We start from the raw sequence: 20,000 nt of genomic DNA on the forward strand, positions 1-20,000 counted from the left end.
CGACCCCGAGGACGACGACGCCACCTGCAGCTTCCTGGTGGCTCTGATGCAGAAGGACCGCCGCCGCTTCCGCCGCCAAGGCCAGGACATGCACACCATCGGCTTTGCCATCTATGAGGTCAGAGGTCAAAGAGGTGTCATGACGTAAACACAGCCCAGTCTCCTTTTTCTGCTACACATGTCTACATCCTGCAGCGATAGAAGCTCCGTACACTGCAGAGAGCGAAGTGTTTGTCAGGTGTTCTGACTGTTTTTCTTCTTTGTGTATTTTCTCATCCACAGATACCTGAGCAGGTGAGTCACTCTGCATTCTGCTTTGGAGCAAATTGAACCTCCATCATATCAAAGTGTTGCCTTTAACCGTTAGCTGGTAGACGCTAATGCCTGCGTCCGTCTGTCCGGCAGTACCGAGGCTGTCCGAGCGTCCACATGAAGAAGGATTTCTTCCTGCGTCACTCCTCCTGCGCTCGCTCAGAGACCTTCATCAACCTGCGAGAGGTGAGCGCCAGACTCCGCCTCCCGCCGGGCGAGTACCTGATCGTCCCGTCGACCTTCGAACCCTCCAAGGAGGCGGACTTCGTCCTGAGGGTGTTCACCGAGAAGCAGTCGGAGACCGAGTGAGTCCGTCCGATCCGAACAAACATTAGTTGTAGTTGTTGATTCGCTCGAGTCATGTGACTGTGTGTGACTCTCTGCAGTGAGATGGACGACGACGTGGTGGCAAACTTTGATGAAGAGGTAAAATTCTTCCTTTGTCACAGTTTGAATGAAGATTTACTCTGTTGTTTGTTTATTAGTATTTCATTTCATTTGATTGGTTGAATATATTTACACATATGTTTTAATGAGCAGAGGAAGTGAATGAACAGCTGCTTTTGTAATCTCGTGTTTCCTGGCTTTGCTTTGTGACGACCTTTGACCTCAGGAGCTTCCTGTTCTTCTTCTTCTCTGCAGGAGGAGATCTCAGAGAGCGACATCGATGATTCCTTCAGGTCCATGTTCGCTCAGCTGTCCGGAGACGTGAGTTTGAGGCCTGCGTGTTCAGAAGAGCCCAGAGGTTTTCAGCTTCGGTCAGCGGTTAAAACTCTGAAAATGTTTTCTCTCCTCAGGACATGGAGATCTCAGTGCGAGAGCTCAGGACCATCCTCAACCGAGTCGTGTCCAAACGTACGTCTTCTTCTTTTTGTTTCTTTGTTTATTTCGCTCATATGAATCATAAAAATCATCACACGAAAAGAGGGAAGTCTGTTCTGATGCAGACACTCTCCAGATGATCTGACGTCTGTCGTGTCAGGTTCATCCTCTGACGAGCGTCAACAGTAGAAGAAGAACGTCCCAACATCAGCGCTGCCGCTCACAGAGGCTTTGATTCATTCAATGCAAAGTGAAAATAATTCAGTCACCACATCAAAATGATCGTTTGTGTTTCTGTCCTCCGTCTCAGACACACAAACTGTGTCTTGTCTCTGGGACGCAGTAACTCGTGTAAATGAGTCTGACGACCTGTCAGAGCCTCGTTTTCATGCTGCCCAATCACAGCAGACATGACTTTAATTCATTGATGAAATATCGTTTTGCTGGTTCTGGACGTCTGAATGAAAATCATTTATTGGTGTTGATCAGCGTTTCTTTTCTCAGCTGATTGACGTTCTGCTCGAACACAAACAGTCAATCAAGAGTTTCTGAGTCTTCAGACGATGAAGATGGGTTCAGATGACTCCTGATCAACAGCTGACAGTAAACTCGTGTTTGAGGGATCTGAAACTCTTTAACGTGGGCAGACGTCAAACATCTGGTGTCTTCATGATCTTCAGCAACAGGAGCTCACAAAGATGAAGAATGTCATCATTTAAGACAAAATCAGACAATTCTGCTGAAAAAAAGAAGAATCTGAACCACAATTAATCCATCAATCAATCGACTCACTGTGTAACAACACTCTTCTTCGGTGGTTGTTTTACAGACAGAGATCTGCAGACCGACGGCTTCAGCATGGAGTCCTGCCGAGCCATGGTCAGCCTCATGGACGTATCCTGACCGCACTGGTTCTGCTGGTGCTGCTGGTTCTTTTTGTCCAGCAGGAAGTAAAAAAGTGAAAAGGCCAAAGTGAAACCAAACTTCCTGGTTGGAAACGTGAAAACTGATGGTGGGATCTGTCAAACCCTCGGCAGGCAGCTCGGTGTCAAACTGATCGATGGTGATCAGTGATCGATGGCTGATCAGCAGCTCTGGGTTCGTTGGAGCTGACTGACTGTTAAAGCAGCACGTGAGTGATGACTGCTGCTGGAACAGGCTGTGTGTTCTGTTTGTAGTAATAAAAGTATCTGTTCTGCTCGTCTTCCTCACGTCTTCATCACGTCTTCTTCACCTGTTGACCTTGACCTGCGCTCAGAAAGATGGCAGCGCTCGGCTCGGTCTGCTGGAGTTTCAGGTTCTCTGGAACAAGATCAGGAAGTGGCTGGTGAGTCCTCCGTCAGTCCTCCGTCAGTCCTCTGTCAGTCCTTCGTCAGTCCTCCGTCAGTCCCCCGTCAGCCCTCCGTCAGTCCCCCGTCAGTCATCCATCAGTCCTCCGTCAGTCCCCCGTCAGTCCCCCATCAGTCCTCCGTCAGTCCCCCATCAGTCCTTCGTCAGTCCTCCGTCAGTCCCCCATCAGTCCTCCGTCAGTCCCCCATCAGTCCTTCGTCAGTCCTCCGTCAGTCCCCCATCAGTCCTCCGTCAGTCCCCCGTCAGTCATCCATCAGTCCCCCGTCAGCCCTCCGTCAGTCCTTCGTCAGTCCCCCATCAGTCCTCCGTCAGTCCCCCGTCAGTCATCCATCAGTCCTCCGTCAGTCCTCCGTCAGTCCTTTGTCGGTCCTCCGTGAGTCCTTCGTCAGTCCTCCGTCAGTCCCCCGTCAGTCCCCCATCAGTCCTCCGTCAGTCCCCCATCAGTCCTTCGTCAGTCCTCCGTCAGTCCCCCATCAGTCCTTCGTCAGTCCCCCGTCAGTCCCCCATCAGTCCTCCGTCAGTCCTCCATCAGTCCCCCGTCAGTCCTCCGTCAGTCCTCCGTGAGTCCTTCGTCAGTCCTCCGTCAGTCCCCCGTCAGTCCTCCGTCAGTCCCCCATCAGTCCTCCGTCACTCCTCCGTCAGTCCTTCGTCAGTCCTCCGTCAGTCCCCCGTCAGTCCTCCGTCAGTCCTTCGTCAGTCCTCCGTCAGTCCCCCATCAGTCCTCCGTCAGTCCTCTGTCAGTCCCCCGTCAGTCCTTCGTCAGTCCCCCGTCAGTCCCCCATCAGTCCTCCGTCAGTCCTCCATCAGTCCCCCGTCAGTCCTCCGTCAGTCCTCTGTGAGTCCTTCGTCAGTCCTCCGTGAGTCCCCCATCAGTCCTTCGTCAGTCCTCCGTCAGTCCCCCGTCAGTCCTCCGTCAGTCCCCCGTCAGTCATCCATCAGTCCCCCGTCAGCCCTCCGTCAGTCCCCCGTCAGTCCTTTGTCAGTCCTCCGTCAGTCCTCCCTCAGTCCTCTGTCAGTCCCCCGTCAGTCACCCATCAGTCCTCGTCAGTCCTCCGTCAGTCCTTCGTCAGTCCTCCGTCAGTCCCCCGTCAGTCCTCCGTCAGTCCCCCATCAGTCACCCATCAGTCCCCCGTCAGCCCTCCGTCAGTCCCCCGTCAGTCCTTCGTCAGTCCCCCGTCAGTCCCCCATCAGTCCTCCGTCAGTCCCCCGTCAGTCCTCCCTCAGTCCCCCGTCAGTCCCCCATCAGTCCTCCGTCAGTCCTCCGTCAGTCATCCATCAGTCCCCCGTCAGCCCTCCGTCAGTCCTCCGTCAGTCCCCCGTCAGTCCTCCGTCAGTCATCCATCAGTCCCCCGTCAGCCCTCCGTCAGTCCTCCCTCAGTCCCCCGTCAGTCCTCCGTCAGTCCTCCGTCAGTCATCCATCAGTCCCCCGTCAGCCCTCCATCAGTCCTCCCTCAGTCCCCCGTCAGTCCCCCATCAGTCCTCCGTCAGTCCCCCGTCAGTCACCCATCAGTCCCCCGTCAGCCCTCCGTCAGTCCCCCGTCAGTCCTTCGTCAGTCCCCCGTCAGTCCCCCATCAGTCCTCCGTCAGTCCCCCGTCAGTCCTTCGTCAGTCCCCCGTCAGTCCCCCATCAGTCCTCCGTCAGTCCTCCGTCAGTCATCCATCAGTCCCCCGTCAGCCCTCCGTCAGTCCTCCGTCAGTCCCCCGTCAGTCCTCCGTCAGTCCTCCGTCAGTCATCCATCAGTCCCCCGTCAGCCCTCCGTCAGTCCTCCCTCAGTCCCCCGTCAGTCCTCCGTCAGTCCTCCGTCAGTCATCCATCAGTCCCCCGTCAGCCCTCCGTCAGTCCTCCGTCAGTCCTCCGTCAGTCATCCATCAGTCCCCCGTCAGCCCTCCGTCAGTCCTCCCTCAGTCCTCCGTCAGTCCCCCGTCAGTCCTCCGTCAGTCCCCCGTCAGTCCTTCGTCAGTCACCCGTCAAAAAGATGAGAATTAAACTAAGAGAAAAGAATGTTCTTAAAAAAATAGAACCAAGTACATAAAGAGAGAAGAACAGCAACTCTTACTGGTACAGCCGTAGTTTGTGTACCGGTACAGTAGTAGTTTGTGTACCGGTGCAGCAGTAGTTTGTGTACCGGTGCAGCAGTAGTTTGTGTACCGGTGCAGCAGTAGTTTGTGTACCGGTGCAGCAGTAGTTTGTGTACTGGTACTAAGCAGCCGGTATCACTCGCTCCTCGTCCTCCACTGAAGCACATGAACTCCGTTCTAAGTCGGAGACTCAGGTCAAACTGGGCTGCGTGTGAACTCTCGTACGGTCGGTACGACCCGGCGCAGGTGAGCACAAACCTGTACCATGGTGACATCACCCAGGTGAGTTTGTGTGTCTGCTAACATTGATGCTGAGTGTCGTCTGGCCTCTGCAGGGGATCTTCAGAGAGTTTGATCTGGATAAATCAGGATGCATGAGCTCGTACGAGTTGCGGCTGGCGTTGGAAAATGGCGGTAAATCTCTTTAATCCTGCCGTGTCTGCTTTAACGACCCCGCTCAGGTTCACTGGACTGACCTCTGACGTCTGCTGTCCTCAGGGTACAAACTGAACAACAAGCTGTATCAGATGCTGGTCGCTCGATACGCCGACAATGAGGTCATCGACTTCGACAACTTCACCTGCTGTCTGGTCAAACTGGAGGCCATGTTCAGTACGTTCACACCTGAACGCAGCGCGAGAGCGCTTCAGAGTTTTACTGTTCGACACTTTCATGTCGTCGTGAAATGAAAAAGCATTGAAAAGTTTCTCCTCTGTGTTCTTCTCAGAGACCTTTCATGAGCTGGACCGAGACGGGACAGGAAGCGTCGAGATGAACATCGCCGAGGTACGAAACGTGAAAGTAGCTTCACAACCTGAAGAGCGGTGGACGGATGGAAACACTGTTATTAACGAGTTCATCCCAATTAAAACCACCGTCACACTTTATTTAAAGCAGCTTCTCACCACGTTCCGCTTGATTTGAATTTTAATCAAGCAAAAGTACAAAAGTATTAGTATAAAAACAACACCAAAAGTACTTAAAGTAAAAGTACCCATGATGCTTCATTTCAGAGTTGTATGAATAATGTCATTGGACTGATTGATTACTGATGCGTTCATGTGTTCATCACTTTAACGCTGCAGCTCATTTTAATGACTTTACTGACAGTTCAGTCTGTTTCAGTTATCACTTTTAAAATCAATCTGAGTTCAAGTACAAAGAGGCCGAAAATGGAAGTTCTGAAGGAAAGATACTCGAGTAAAAGTACTTAGTTACTTTCAGCACGATTTATTATGTAAACAAAGACCTTTGAATGACTGATGACGATAAACTGTGACCAGTAAAAGTATCTCTACCTTGAATAAACTCTGAACGTGTTCTTATCTGTGTTCTTCCTCCTCCTCTTCCTCAGTGGCTGTATGTGACCATGTGTGGCTAAAGAAGAAGAAGAAGTTCAGTCAAAGTGCCTCCAACAGGAAGAAGAACAGGAAACCAAACTACCAACCTGACTGTTACACTGCAGCCATATCACACTGTGCTGCACTACTGCAGTACTACTGCAGTACTAGCACAGCATTACTGCAGTAGTACCTCGGTACTGTGGTGCCTTCTTCCTCGTCAGTGTGGAGAATCGCTGCTGCCAGAAAACATCCAGACAATAACCCAGTAGTTCAGACTAACACCTTTAATCAAACACAATGATCAAAGTTTTCCGTCTGAAGCTTCTCGGAGGTGAAATCATCATTTTTCAGTAGTGAGGGGCTGCTGGGAGTTGTAGTCAGCTGGTGGAAACGCGCGACGATGTTTCATTTATTTGTTTATTATTATCAGATGTTTTCAGACTGGAGAAAGAAATAGGATTCAGAGGTGGAACGTTAGTTTGAAGGCTAACCGTGAAATCTAGGCTGAGAGACGACACACAAAGCTTTTATTGTGAAAAACAGTAACAGGAAATGATCATTTGAATTAGCAAGAAGCTGCTCTGTGCAGTTTGTTTACGTCACATTTCTTCTTCTCTGGCCTCAGCTGTCGAGCAGTGGAGCAGCTGAACCTCGACGTGAACGTCTGAGAGTGAACGTTTGAAAGTCGTTTAAAGAGCGTTCGAGTCATGTGACTGAAATTCTGGCAGCAGTGAGCTTCCATACTGCGATCTGCAGGTCAGAGGTGACAGTGCGACATCCTGCAGTGGAAACACTGTGTATTTACAGTACTACAGCAGTACTACAGTACTGCATCTTTACTACAGTACTACAGCATTACTACAGTACTACAGCATTACTACAGTACTGCACCTTTACTACAGTACTACAGCATTACTACAGTACTGCATCTTTACTACAGTACTACAGCATTACTACAGTACTGCATTTTTACTACAGTACTGCAGCATTACTACAGTACTGCATCTTTACTACAGTACTACAGCATTACTACAGTACTGCATCTTTACTAGTGCTACAGCATTACTACAGTATTGCATCTTTACTACAATACTGCATCATTACTACAGTACTGCATCATTACTGCAGCAGTACATCACAGTATCACAGGACTGAAGCCACGTGCCCTGAAATCTCTCCTGCTGCTTTATTTATGCACTGACTGCCTTCGCCTGCTGCTGATAGGGGGCGCTACAGCTCCGCCAGTATGACCTCTGCTTCATGTACCCACTCGTGTATTCATTGATGAGACCGAGCTGCTGTCTGTCGCCTCCGTCACACTGAGGGACTGTTCCAGCCTGTGAGGCAGAGCTTTGGGCTAATTTCCCTCCGGATAAAGGACAGTGAAGGCCTCAGTGGGTGGAGGCGTTCAGGTCCAACTCGGTCAAACAAACACTGATGTAGCAGATCCTGATGGAAACATCAGCTTCATGATTTCACATATTAAAGGAACCAGAACAAGTGGGTGTGTTTGTTTTTCTGCACCTGCGTCATGTGACCCACACTGACTCACCTGTCCACACTGATCTGAGGTCAGAATCTGTAGACAAAATGCATCAGAAGTTAAAAATCTGCAGACACTTGATGAACAGCTCGTTTTTTGCGGAATCGCTCTGATTTACTGTCCTGTCTCTAAACACATGCGACAGGAAGTTCCACCGATGACGTCACTCTGCTCCACTCATCTTTCCACTTTTGGCCACTTTATTATTATCATATTAGCAGTTACAGCACGTCTGTGTGAAGTGTTTGATGTGAAATAAGCAACGATGATATAAATAATAAACAATGTCTAATATAAGATTAAATGTTAAATAGAAAAGTTTTATAGGGCTTTTATTTTTCCTAAAACTAAAACAATAACACCCGAAGTTCTTCAGCCTGTATAAAGGTTCGTGTTGGTGTTTAAAGGGTTAAAGGACATTTAAAGGGACAGTCCAAAAGATTTACTGAAGGCAAACGTAGAACGAGTCATGATGAGTTAAAACTGTGACATACAAAGTTCAAATTTAATTCTGAGGAGTGCAACACTTTTTACAACGGGGACTTTAAAGACGCGAGGAAGAGTCACGTGTTTGCAGCATGTTTATTATCATCTGAGCGTCAGTTGATCATCAGCAGCAGCTTCACAGAGTTCAGGTCAGCTGAGTCCAGACAAAACGTTACTCAAGAGTTTTTGGTTCAATGTCAACTTTAACGAAAACACATCAGCAGTCCTTCTCCAGTCTGAGTCCGGCAGCTGCCAGACTCCCTTTACAAAACCTCTGGTTTTACTGCAGCGGGGTCTGCTCGTCTGCCCGCTGAGTCCTTGTTCTGGTTCTCCCGTCCCTCCTTTGCCTCCAGCGGGCCGAGCAGTGAGCCCTGGGCCTCCAGCAGAGTGGTGTCGGTGTTGGCTCCCAGGAAGCGGGCGGTGAGCTCCAGGTCCTGCAGCCGCAGACGGACCCTGCTGCCCCGCCGCAGCTTCTCTCCGTCGGGCGGCCGCTGACACACGCAGTGGAACTTCCCGCCGAAGTCGATGTACAGGTCGTCCTTGACAACGTGGAAGATCGTCCCGACCACCACCTTATCTTTGGCCGGTCCCATCTGGATCAGCGGGGACCGGCGGAGCAACGAGGCGAAGTCCTCCTCTTTGACGGAGGAGGAGTCGCTGCTGCTGGCCGCAGCGCTCTCCGCCTCCCGCTGGAGCTCCGACTGCAGGTCGAAGGCGGCCGCGAAGCCGGATCTGGGTCTGTTCGCGGCGGACTGGTCGCTGCCGGAGCCACCGCTGGAGTCCGAACTGAAGGAGTGTAAGATTACCCTGGAGGAGGTTAACCGGACTCCACACCTGAAGCGAGAAACAACCTTACACAAGGCCGCCATGTTGTCCCACAATGCAGAGCGGGCAACGCTTCCTGTATTGACTTTCTGTACGGAGACGCGCTCACAGCGACACCTGGCGGCCGCATGTGCACTGTCACTTCTTCAGGAGCCTTTCTGACGGGTTTATAGGTTGTAACGAATGACCTGATTATTCATTCATTCATTCATTCATTCATTCATTCATTCATCTTCTATACCCGACTATCCCTTTCGGGGTTGCGGGGAGCTGGAGCCTATCCCAGCTGTCAATGGGCGAGAGGCGCTGTACACCCTGAACCGGTCGCCAGCCGATTGCAGGGCAACATATACAGACAAACAACCGTTCACACTCACACTCACACTCACACCTATGGACAATTTTAGAGTCACCAATTAACCTAATGAGCATTACCTGCTGCGCCACCGTGCCGCCTATGACCTGATTAATGGATAATAAATCATTTGTTGAAGCTTTATAGATCCTTAAAAACATTCAATAAAACGACTTTTGATTAAAAAAATCCCTTGTCTGGATTTCATGTCTGTAGTCAGACATGTCAGGAAATCATAAGTGAGCAGTTTTAAATTATCATGAGTTGTTAATAAATGAATGTCGGTTCAGGTGCACTGCAGCTCTACTTCAGAGGGTCACAGGTCAAACCGTCCAGCTGGAGGAGGATAAACGTTTTTCACAAGTTGGCAGGCCGAAAGCTGCTGTTATTAATGGATTATCGATGATCTATAAAGCATTGGTAAATGATTTATTAAGCATTAATAAAGCCATACAAACGCATTCTGAAGAGTGACCTGTTAGAAAGTGGCGCAAACAGTTGAGATGAAACGTTTGTACTTTCACTTGATGTCCTGCGGAGCAGTGGCAGCAGGTGGCGCTGTGGTGGCGTGTCCTGCGGCATGATGAGCGAAGACGAAGAAGAAGAAGAATAGCCGCGCGTGCGCACTGCATGTTTGTAGCAGAAGACGTGAAGATGGAGGTGTTTGTTAGCGGTCCGAGTTTCAGGTTTTCTAACTGGGCGTTTCCAGGTGAATCTGTGGTCAGAGACGTTCTGAACCGGTTCAGCCAACATCAGGTGAGTATTCACACCGAACAGGGCGGGAAAACGGAAAGAGTCCAGTGTTTTTATTTGATCGGGGTCCGGCGTGTTAGCCGATATGCTAACGTTAGCTAGCCATCAAACATAAACAGAGGCAAGCCGCGTTAGCCAAACTGACCGGACATGTTTTCTGAAGTCGTTAAAGTTGTTTTTTTTCCCAGATAAAACAAGAAATAAATGTAACTGTAATTGAACACGTGTCTGTTTCCGTTAATTGGCCTAATTGTTCAGGTGAGAGTTAACGTTAGCCCAGGTGTTTGGAAGCTGCTTCAGTTCGCTTCAGTGTCGCTCGTCTCGCTGCTTAAATTAGATCAAACAGAAAAGGGCTTTAATGGTTCTTCATGTTCTTTAGCACGAAGCAGAGACTCTGTCGCGTGCTCACGAGCGGGGGGGGGTCAGCAGAGATTCAGTCAGACGCGTCAGATCAGCACAGACCAGTTTTCCTGCTTTGACTTCGTCTGGAGTTGAAGGAGAAGCTCTAACATTGATTTTCCATCAGTGTCGCTTTCGATCAGCAGAAATGATCCTTAATCATCACATCAGGTAAAGGTCCATGAAGGAGCACCTGAGGTCATGTGACGGGTCTGTGGGGACGCCAGATAGGAGGACGGCTGGTTTACATGTTGTACAGGAAAAGAGCCTGCTGCTGCTGCTGCTGCTGCTGTTGTTGTTGTTGTTGTTGTTGTTGTTCTTCTTCTTCTTCTTCTTCTTCTTCAAAACACACCCAAAAAACTCTGTGTGTGTGTGTCTCTGCAGGGAGTTTCTTCTTCAGAGGATTTCTACGTCGTCACAAATGGTCGACTGTCAGCTCTGGAGGACTCTCTGCAGCATGGAGCTGTGTATCGCCTGGAGCCCCGCCTCTGTGGGGGGAAAGGAGGTGTGTTTCAGGAAGTAGACAGAAAAACTGAAGTTTGTGAGGAAACAGATGAAAAATGATTCCTGATGAGCTGTAAGTTTGTCTGTACGTGTTGGGCTGTGTGTGTCTTCTTCTGTGGTGTTAAACACAAACGGTGTGTGCTTCAGGCTTCGGCTCCATGCTACGAGCTCTGGGCGCTCAGATCGAGAAGACGACCAACCGCGAGGCGTGCAGAGACCTGAGCGGACGCCGCCTCCGAGACGTCAACCACGAGAAAGAGTGAGAGTTTCCTCAGAACTGAGAACCGGCTGAACCGTGATGGGCGGAGCCCACAGGTGAAAGCAGCCGACGAATTAACTCTTCTTCTGTGGTATGCGTAGGATGGCGGAGTGGCTGAAGAAGCAGGCGGAGCGCGAGGCGGAGAAGGAGCAGCGCCGCCTGGAGCGTCTGCAGAGGAAACTGTCCGAACCCAAACACCAGTTCACCGACCCCGAGTACCAGCAGCAGTGTCACGACCTGTCGGAGAGACTCGAGGACTCTGTGATCAAAGGTGCTCCGAGCACACACAGACACGCTGCTGCAGGTCATGTGACTCCTCGCGTCTCGTGACGCTCTTCAGTGTGCAGCTGTTATTGACGACTGTGATTGATGATCTAACGCGGCTCGCTGTGTCTCAGGTCTGCAGGCATCCTGCGGCGGTCAGGTGAAGGCGGACGACGCCTCAGCAGCAAAGAGGCCAAACTCAGATCAGAGCGAGCAGCCGCACAAAAAGAAGAAGAAGGCGGCGGCGACGGCAACGCTTTTCTGGTGAGTCAGTGAAGCTCTTTGATGGCGTAATCGCGCAGTCTCTTCTTCTGTTGTGGTTTAATGGCAGCGACACGAGGATCAGAGTCACTGAGGGAGACGAACGTCGAAACACGATGAAGGTGATGATCTTAAATCTGTCGTCATGGTTACAGGACAGGCGTGGACGAGATGCTGAGCTCAGATGATGAAGATGAGGAGGAAGAAGAGTCTCCGTCCACGTCTGCTGCTGCTGTTACCATGACGACCCACTCCGAGGAGACGGAGCCTGATCAGAGCAGCAGGTAGAGACCAGGTCCATGTCAGACCTGGTCCACATCAGACCTGGTCCAGAGTCCAGGTTCAGATTCTCTACCTGAAGCACCAACAGACACATTTTTCATTCATTTTAACAGTTTCTGGTAAAAACTGTCTCCTCCAGCTCGTCTGACTGCAGCTCCTCGTCAGATCCAACCATCAGACCCTCAGAGGACCAGAACCCTCCAGAGACAATCAGAAGCCACACTGTCAGACCCTCAGAGGACCAGAACCCTCCAGAGACCACTAGAGACCAGGCTGTCAGACCCTCAGAGGACCAGAACCCTCCAGGATCTTGTGAACCTTGGGAGGCGTCCGGCAGCTCGTCTCAGCAGGTCGGCCGTTTGTGTTTGACGTCTGAGTGAAGTTTGAGATGTTTGTTCGTGTTAGTAATAATTGATCGAGATAACCTTTCACAGATTCATTGATCATGAAAGTCGATATTCACTGACGCCTCGTTCACGTGTTCGTCTCGTGAACGAGATGTCAAACGATCTCAAGCGTGTTGAAGGTGAAGCGGCAGTGATGGAAGTCTGCAGGTGACTGACCTGAAGCCTTGTTTCTCGCCCCCTCAGCGGCGGTGGGCTCGGTCTGAAGTGGACCTGTCCGCCGTGTCGTCCGTAGACCAGCTCGAGTCTCTTGGTCTGGACGCCCTGAAGGAGGAACTGATGTCTCGAGGTTTAAAGTGCGGGGGAACGCTGACGGAGCGCGCCACCAGACTCTTCTCCGTCAGAGGACTGACGCCAGATCAGATCGACCCGGCGCTGCTCGCCAAAGCGGGCAAGACCAAGAGGAAGTGAAGAGGTCAGAGCGAGCGCGGCCTCGGAGATGTTTGTGACGCTTGAAGCTTCTGAACAAGCTGGAACGTTCTCGTGTTTCTTCTTCCTCTGTTTTATCTTCAGTCTTGACTCTCATTGACTTCAAACTGTTCAAACGTTCGTGTGAGTCAGACTTTTGTTTTTGAAACTCTTTCAATAAAATGTTGAACACATCGAGGTGTTTGCCTGCTCTGGTGTTACTGGTTTGTTCCCATTTTGATGGCAGAGAACAAACGTGACTGAAGTTTTATGAACAATGCTGCTGGAGGAAACGCTCTGTGGCCTCTTTATTAGGAACACCCAGCTCAGAACTTCAGAAACAAAAACTGACCAAAAAAGAAAAAAAAAAAAACTCAGATAAAAAGCTCACCGAGTGTCTAAATCTAGAACCAGAACTAAGTTTAAGCTCTGCTGACTCACAGCTCTCAGATCAGTTTCAGACTCGTTCAGCTGTTTGTACTCTATCAGTATCGGACCGGGTTGTCCTCTTCAGCCAATCTAAACCAGGTGAGCTGTGCAGCATCAGATACCATGGAGACCTAACCAGGTCAGAAACACCCTCTGATCCTGACCCTCTGACCTCTGACCCTCTGACCTCTGATCCTGACCCTCTGACCTCTGACCCTCTGACCTCTGATCCTGACCCTCTGACCTCTGACCCTCTGATCCTGATCCTCTGACCTCTGATCCTGACCCTCTGACCTCTGATCCTGATCCTGACCCTCTGACCCTCTGACCTCTGATCCTGATCCTGACCCCCTGATCCTGAGTTAAAACTGTCTGTTTTGATTTGTTAAATGTGTCAAAACAAAGGAGAGGAAATGATGTCACATTTCAGAAGAACCAAATATTTATGACTCAAATAAAATGTTACATTCACAGTGAACAGGAAGTCTGTACGTCAGCATGCCGTTGGACTTCCTGTTTCCTCTGACGCTCCTCATTTGGACACAGGAAGTTCATATCATCGTCTACTGCTCACTCGCCTGGAGCAGCAGAGGATGATGGGAAGTGAAGTCATTATTAGAAGCCGGGGTCCCAGGAAGTGACCTGAGGAGAGTCCAGCTTCTCGAAGCAGATGATGACATCACCGGGGCTGAAGTCGACGTCGGCGTCAGCTGACAGACCGCACTCCATCCCCACCTTCACCGTCTGAACGTCGTCTTTGTGGTGCTTCAGGGCCACCAGAGAACCTGCAGGGAACCGTCACACGGTCATTAACAGGACGTCCGGGGTCCCGTCCTTCAGTCGGTTTCATCTTGGATCTTTAACGCTCTCTACATACAGATACTCAGTACTACACTGTACTTCAAAGTACTTCATAGAGTCACAGGCAGCAGCGTGTCGTCACAGAGGATCATAGAGACACACTGTGATCAGTCAGCAGCATCTGCGCTGCTGAAACACCCAGACCAGAGTGTTTTAGGGGGACAGCAGATACAGTTTCTACCACAGGGTTCAGGTCAGGGGCTCCTGTCAGACCCCGATCCAGACTCACCCTCCCAGATGGTGTCTCGGCCTCGGATCAGCCTGAAATTGAGTTGACGGTCCAGTTGACCCTTCTGGACCCGACAGCCGGCCACAGGAACCTTCTTCTTCCCCACAGTGATGTCAAACATGGCGAGAACCGTCGCTTCACCTGGACGACAGAGAACAGGTGAGATTGTCAACTTTCAGGCAGGTACAAGCAGCAATCAGGTGGTTTGAAAGAAGATAGTTTTGAAAATGAGACATTTGTGTTTTGTGTTTTCTTCTTTGAGTGCTTGTCCTCACCGACGACGTTCTCTGAGACGACTGGAGGCAGTTTGCTGCTCAGCTCGTCCTTCAGCTCGTCGATCAGTTTGTAGATGATGGTGTGGAGTCGCAGCGGGACGCCTTGCCTCGACGCCAGCTGCTGGACCGCCCTGCTGGCTCCGACGTTGAAGCCGTAAATGGAACCTGGAGAAGAAGAAGGCAGAGTTGGTGACTGTTTTAATACCGACTTCGTTGTCAAGTCAAACACCTGCAGTGTGTCACGTTTCCTGTTTGACGTCACAATAAACTGAATCTCTTTGAGTTCTGCACAAAATAAAACATATGAAAAACTCTCAGAGGCACCTGCTGCAGTGACCTCTGACCTCTGACCTCCACTCTGCGACCCTGCCGTCACACTGCGGGTCGTTACCTGTGAACGTTTCGGCCATGTTGACGTCGTTCTCTGAAACGTCTCCGATGCCAAAGTGAAGTACCTCCAGGTGACACTGATGCTCAGCGTCGTAACTGTCCAGGATGTTCAAGATGGCCTCCACCGACCCGTCCACGTCCCCTGGAGGTCAAAGGTCAAAGCAGGTATAACAGGATGTGATGGTGGGCGGTGGTGAACAGGACTGAACTTCAGTGTGAATGGACAGAAAATTAATGATCAATCATCAATCAATCAATCAATGATGCGTTCCATGCGTTACTTTCTGAGCTGCACATCAGCGTTGAAAGAGGAAGGTTTAAATCTGTCTCTGGACACGTCGCTGTGCTTTCATGCAGCTGAATTACAAATACTGCTATCAGTAATCATCAGACGTCAACGATCAATCGCTGGCTGAGTTTGGACCTTTGATGATGAGCGGCAGACTCAGCTCGTCCCTTTGCGTCCTCTCACTCGGCCTCATGGCGAACTTGGTCCTGTTGGCTCGGTACAGAGCGGCCTTCCTCTTCCTCCAGCTCAGGTGACTTAGGTCCTCCCTCTCCTTCTTGTACTCATCCAGGTGTAGTTTCTGCTTCAGCTCGATGGCACTCTTCTCCTCCTGCAGCTTCTGCTGCTCCTCCTCGTAAGTCCTCCACTCCACCACCTCCCTCGCTCGCTGCTGCTCGAAGAGAAAACAAACCGTTAGCGACCGCAGAGAAAAAGGGGTCCATGCGGTGACCCCCCTGTACGCTGTGGCAGAGGTTTCGGGCTCACCTCAGACTCCACCTCCAGCATGACCTCTCCAGCAGATGGCAGCTCCTTCCACCCGACCACCCCCACCGCAGTACTCGGTCCGGCGTCCGTCACCGCTCGCCCGTTCTCATCGAACAGGAAACGTACTTTAGCCCAACTCTTCCCCGCCACCAGGACGCAGCCTCGCTTCAGCGTCCCCCGCTGGACGATGGCTGTGGTCACAGGACTGAGAGGACGTGACGTGTCAGAGCTCAGAGAACCAGACTTAAAGACGGTCTCCGGAGAGGACAGATGACTCACCCTTTGCCTTTGTCAGTGCGACTCTCGATGACGAGTCCCTCCACGGGGCCGCTGGGATCCGCCTTCAGCTCCAGAACCTCCGCCAATGCCGCCGTGGCCTCGGCGAGAGCCAGCAGGTTGTCGCCCTGACAACGGCAACAACAGCGATGTGAGCACTTTAAACACAGCGACCTCAGTTCTGCCAGGTCTGCGAGGACAGAGCAGCCTTTTCATCTCTGAACGGGTTTTATTCACAGTCCGTCACCTTGAGAGCGGAGATGTTGATGGACTGAACGTCTCCTCCAAACTCCTCGCAGACGACATCATGAGCCAGCAGCTCCTGTCTGATCCTCTGAGGGTCGGCCTGAGACTTATCACACTTATTGACCGCCACGATCATCGGCACTGAAACACAACAGAAACAGTAGAAACGGAGCAGAAACACGGAGAAACCACGCCGCGTTCAGCCGCGACTGCCGGGCGGAACGCGTACCTTTGGCTCTCTTGGCGTGCTCGATGGACTCGGCCGTCTGGTTCATGACGCCGTCGTCGGCCGCCACCACCAGGATGACGATGTCGGTGACGCTGGCTCCGCGGGCTCTCATGGAGGAGAAGGCAGCGTGACCTGGAGTGTCCAGGAAGGTGATCTTCTCACCTGTAGGCAGCTGGACTGGAGGAAAAAAACGCCTGCTGGTTTGTTTAGAGGCTTCAAAAAAATGTAACTCACACAGAAACACTCCGGCGCTCTTCCTCAGGCAGATAAGAGATCGAAGTTAAACTCTGATAGAGTCTGACTCAAATGTAAGTCCAGGCAGGACCAGAAGCTGAATGTTCCTTCATTCTTTAACTGAGCACCAAATGTGGTGAACAGAGTCAAACACTTGACTCATCATCATCATCATCATCATCATCATCATCAGGAACAATGACAATGATGATGATGATGATGATGATGCAGGTATAGTCAAGCATAATAAATTTAACGATGCATTTAGCATTCTGCTCAAGCCGCCGAGACAATTAGTGATGAGAGCTCTGCTGCTCCTCATATTCATCATTCTTATCCTGATTTTTTTTTACCTTCGAGTCTGAAGTAAATGAGTTTCTATAAATATTTGCTGGTTTAAATTTGTCAATTCATCAAGAAAATGATGAGCATTAATCATCAGCGGCCGCCCGACGGCACCGCTCCGTTAAGCCGCCTGTTACCAACACTCAACACTTCCTGCATGTTTCACATTAAAAGCCTGTCAGAAAAAGGAGAGATTCTGCTTCCTGAGATGCTTTTAATTTGAAAATGCTGCAGGAAACATTCCAGGATTTGACAGAGCGTCAGTGAAGAACTGAACTGTTGTTCGGTAAATTTTAAGTAAACGTTATATTCAGGAAACTTCTGGAAATCTTTGCTGACTTTTGTTCAGGCTGAAAAACCACAAAACGGCTTCAAACTAATTTTCATTTCATTTTTGTCGTCTGACTGTTGGACTCTGTGTTCTTCATTGCTGTCAGTAAAGCTGACACAAACAGCAGGTGAGGATCCTCAGGTGTGTGCTGTTACCTAGAAAAGCTCCGATGTGTTGTGTGATCCCTCCGGCCTCCGTGGAGGCGATCTGGCTCTTCCTCAGGTTGTCCAGCAGGGTGGTCTTACCGTGGTCCACATGACCCATGATGGTGACCACGGGGGGGCGGGACACCAGGCTGGACGGGTCCGCTGGAGGTCTGACAGGGTCAGGGGTCAGAGGTCAAACGTAAAGTCTCAGCAAGACCGAAGAGACATTTATTCTCATGTCAAATGTCAACAAACAGGAAGTGGAACATCAGAGTTTGTAAGAAGCGAAAGATTCATTTCAAAATAATAAACATTAGTCATCAACTTCCAATCATCATCCAGCTTTGAAAGCCTCCAAGAACAAACCATTTCACTTTGTTCAAAACTCCAGTCAGTCTGATTGGCTGGTTTGTAGGTGTATTCTGATTGGCTGGTTTGTGGACATGTTCACTTACTGAACATCAGGTGAAATCACCTGTTTTAGATGAGACTTCCTGTCTCGTACCTCCGGTGGACGTCTCTGTTGGGTCTCTCTTTGCTTTCGCTCAGTTTGGCCCATTTGAACTTCATCCCTGATTGAGTCACCACCTCCTTGATCCACTTCTCCTCCAGAACCGAGTCCGGCTCCAGAGAGTCCACATCCACCGAGGAGTTCAGCAGAGCCTCGAACACGTGATCTGAGACACAAGACAAACTCAGCTCAGCAGAGCCTCAAACGCAGCACCTGGAACACACCAAAAACTTTATTGACACAGGAAGTGAAACTCGTATCCGTCTCACCAAAGTCTTTGTTCATGGCCTCGGCGAGAGACGCCACCGTCATCCTCTGTCTGATCTCCACTTCCTGTTTGTCCACTTTAACTTTGACCTTCTGGTTCTTCTGATCTTTCTTCTGACCTTTGACCTGCAGAAACATCGTTCTTTATTGAACAGTGAAGAGAGCCGAGAGCGGCGGTCTGTACGGTCACGTGACCTGCAGGTAAGCAGGAAATGGATTCTGTCTATGACAAATATCCAGATCACATCAGGTGATTCAAAGCAGGTGAGAATAGGTGGTGACATCACCCGTCGTTTAGGACCGGCCAGGAGCAGGTGGACACTTCCTGTTTGCTTCGTTCAGTTCAGTAAACAAACAGACGTCAGACTCACCTTTTTGGAGGCGAACATCCTGCTCTGTCGACAGGTGAGCAGAGGGGCGGGGCTTCGAGCAGGACAGAGGAGGGGCACCGGCAGGAAGGTGCTGAGCAGAGACGGGTTGGCGTGGACGAGCCGCCGGGCCCCCCGCATCACTGATGACATCACACTCATACCTGCGGAGAGAGTGAGAGGTGGAGACAGGTGAGTTTCCTGTGCTGGTTATCATTATTAGGAATGAAAAGGTTCTAAAGGGGTTCTAAAGGTTCAGTGACATCACGTTTAACACCAGCGTCTGAGAGACTTAAAGGAACATGCAGGTGACTTTTCTTCTCGTCTCTCATCAGGATCAATTCTTATTTTCCGGTCTTATCATTACTTATTGTCATGTGGCATTACAGGTGAGAGCGGCTCCACAGGTAGCTGCATTCAAGAACAGAAGAACAGCTGGAATTCAAATTGTGAACAGCAGCTGCAGCGGACATGAACTCGGACCCCTCACACGTTAAAACCTGGTCCTAACACCTGCTGAAGTGACAGCTGATTGGTCAGAGAGCAGCTTGTTTCTGTTCTGACTGACTGTCAAAGATCAAATATAAGAACAGAACAGAACAGAACAGAGAACAGAGAACAGAGAACCTAGGCCAGCACCGGCTCACTGACACCTGGACACGCAGGTGAATCAGTGGAACCATGACTGAGATGAAAGTCGGTGGATACTAAAGATGCTGAAATTTGAAGTAAAACTTAATTCAGAAAACATGTTGGACGAGATATTAAGAGCAGGCTCCATTTTAAATGAGACCTTTACTGACACGAGGCACCACAGAAGAAGAGAAACTGACTTCACGGCTGCTGGTGAAAGCAGAGCCAACTGAATACGAAGCCGTCCAGGTGGTCTTACCTGACGAACACAACGTATGTGAGAGAGGTCCGGCGCGCCGCTCAACAGAATATCAGAGAAGTCTTCTTCTCTCAAAACTCATCAAACCAAATCGACCAATCAGGACACAGGTGAACAGGTAAACTTCATTTCTCACCTGACTGTGACGCGTTTCTTGTTTCAGCTCATCCTAAAAAAAACACGTCATTTGTTTGCCGAGTTTCACCGTGAAAAAAACCTCCGGCAGGGCGCAGCCATGACAGTCGGCAGACAGCCGGTGACGAGCCGCCTCTTTCCGGTCTGGAGCGGAAATACTTCTTCTTCTTCTTCTTCTTCTTCTTCTTCTTCTTGATCGGTTTGTAAAAACCGGCAGCTCCGGCTCCGGTGTGAGCTCCAGTTTCACCTTAAAACCATAAAACGTTGGAGCGTTTCCCTGTTTAACGTGAAATGTGGATCGTTCCGTGTTTCTCAGTCTCACTGGACGCTTTCTGCTGATGACGTTTCTGTTCTGTCACCAAACTTCTTTATTTTATTTTTATTTTTTTTATTACAACACAAATGTAAACACAGA

At 50.2% G+C, this 20,000-nt stretch overlaps 5 protein-coding genes across 7 annotated transcripts in view; 3 read left to right on the forward strand and 2 right to left on the reverse strand.

Moving 5' to 3' along the window:
- The window catches only part of capn1b (calpain 1, (mu/I) large subunit b), a 21,123-nt gene extending 13,716 nt beyond the window's left edge, over nt 1-7,407 (forward strand). The window contains exons 12-23 of the mRNA XM_076727695.1: nt 1-118; nt 283-294; nt 406-617; nt 699-738; nt 955-1,020; nt 1,110-1,167; nt 1,964-2,028; nt 2,393-2,461; nt 4,899-4,977; nt 5,062-5,175; nt 5,291-5,349; nt 5,918-7,407. The exon at nt 1-118 is cut by the window's left edge and continues 52 nt beyond it. Of these exons, the coding sequence (XP_076583810.1) occupies nt 1-118; nt 283-294; nt 406-617; nt 699-738; nt 955-1,020; nt 1,110-1,167; nt 1,964-2,028; nt 2,393-2,461; nt 4,899-4,977; nt 5,062-5,175; nt 5,291-5,349; nt 5,918-5,944 (919 nt within the window). The 3' untranslated portion in view covers nt 5,945-7,407. The remainder of the gene's footprint in view (nt 119-282; nt 295-405; nt 618-698; nt 739-954; nt 1,021-1,109; nt 1,168-1,963; nt 2,029-2,392; nt 2,462-4,898; nt 4,978-5,061; nt 5,176-5,290; nt 5,350-5,917) is intronic.
- On the forward strand, nt 3,495-4,638 carry LOC143319563 (uncharacterized; the record flags this gene model as incomplete). The annotated part of the gene is made up of 1 exon (XM_076728634.1): nt 3,495-4,638. A coding segment is annotated over one exon (1,023 nt), but the record flags the coding sequence as incomplete, so codon positions are not given.
- A 233-nt stretch (nt 7,408-7,640) lies between the features above and the next one.
- mrps28 (mitochondrial ribosomal protein S28) lies at nt 7,641-8,811 on the reverse strand. Its single transcript, XM_076727696.1, has one exon. It carries the CDS (start codon nt 8,802-8,804, stop codon nt 8,199-8,201), a length of 606 nt encoding a protein of 201 aa, XP_076583811.1. The 5' UTR covers nt 8,805-8,811; the 3' UTR covers nt 7,641-8,198.
- A 921-nt stretch (nt 8,812-9,732) lies between these two features.
- On the forward strand, nt 9,733-12,843 carry sde2 (SDE2 telomere maintenance homolog (S. pombe)). 2 transcript variants are annotated; one of them, XM_076727464.1, is made up of 8 exons: nt 9,733-9,871; nt 10,652-10,772; nt 10,919-11,030; nt 11,132-11,301; nt 11,429-11,558; nt 11,711-11,839; nt 11,977-12,187; nt 12,428-12,843. In XM_076727464.1, exons 1-8 carry the CDS (start codon nt 9,746-9,748, stop codon nt 12,650-12,652), a joined length of 1,224 nt encoding a protein of 407 aa, XP_076583579.1. In that variant the 5' UTR covers nt 9,733-9,745; the 3' UTR covers nt 12,653-12,843. The 2 variants fall into 2 exon arrangements, with proteins under 2 accessions (XP_076583579.1, XP_076583580.1); XM_076727465.1 differs by having other exon boundaries at nt 11,429-11,550; nt 11,709-11,839.
- A 654-nt stretch (nt 12,844-13,497) lies between these two features.
- On the reverse strand, nt 13,498-19,723 carry mtif2 (mitochondrial translational initiation factor 2). 2 transcript variants are annotated; one of them, XM_076727387.1, is made up of 14 exons: nt 19,587-19,723; nt 18,562-18,722; nt 18,193-18,316; nt 17,918-18,089; nt 17,422-17,582; nt 16,357-16,533; nt 16,129-16,268; nt 15,885-16,009; nt 15,606-15,810; nt 15,258-15,510; nt 14,835-14,975; nt 14,444-14,608; nt 14,169-14,309; nt 13,498-13,863 (listed from the first exon to the last, which is right to left on the reverse strand). In XM_076727387.1, exons 2-14 carry the CDS (start codon nt 18,718-18,720, stop codon nt 13,694-13,696), a joined length of 2,133 nt encoding a protein of 710 aa, XP_076583502.1. In that variant the 5' UTR covers nt 18,721-18,722; nt 19,587-19,723; the 3' UTR covers nt 13,498-13,693. The 2 variants fall into 2 exon arrangements, with proteins under 2 accessions (XP_076583502.1, XP_076583501.1); XM_076727386.1 differs by lacking the exon at nt 19,587-19,723 and adding an exon at nt 19,451-19,542.
- Between the last annotated feature and the right edge of the window lie 277 nt (nt 19,724-20,000).

The sequence above is a fragment of the Chaetodon auriga genome, chromosome 4 (assembly GCF_051107435.1).
Source record: "Chaetodon auriga isolate fChaAug3 chromosome 4, fChaAug3.hap1, whole genome shotgun sequence".
Lineage (NCBI taxonomy): Eukaryota > Metazoa > Chordata > Actinopteri > Chaetodontiformes > Chaetodontidae > Chaetodon > Chaetodon auriga.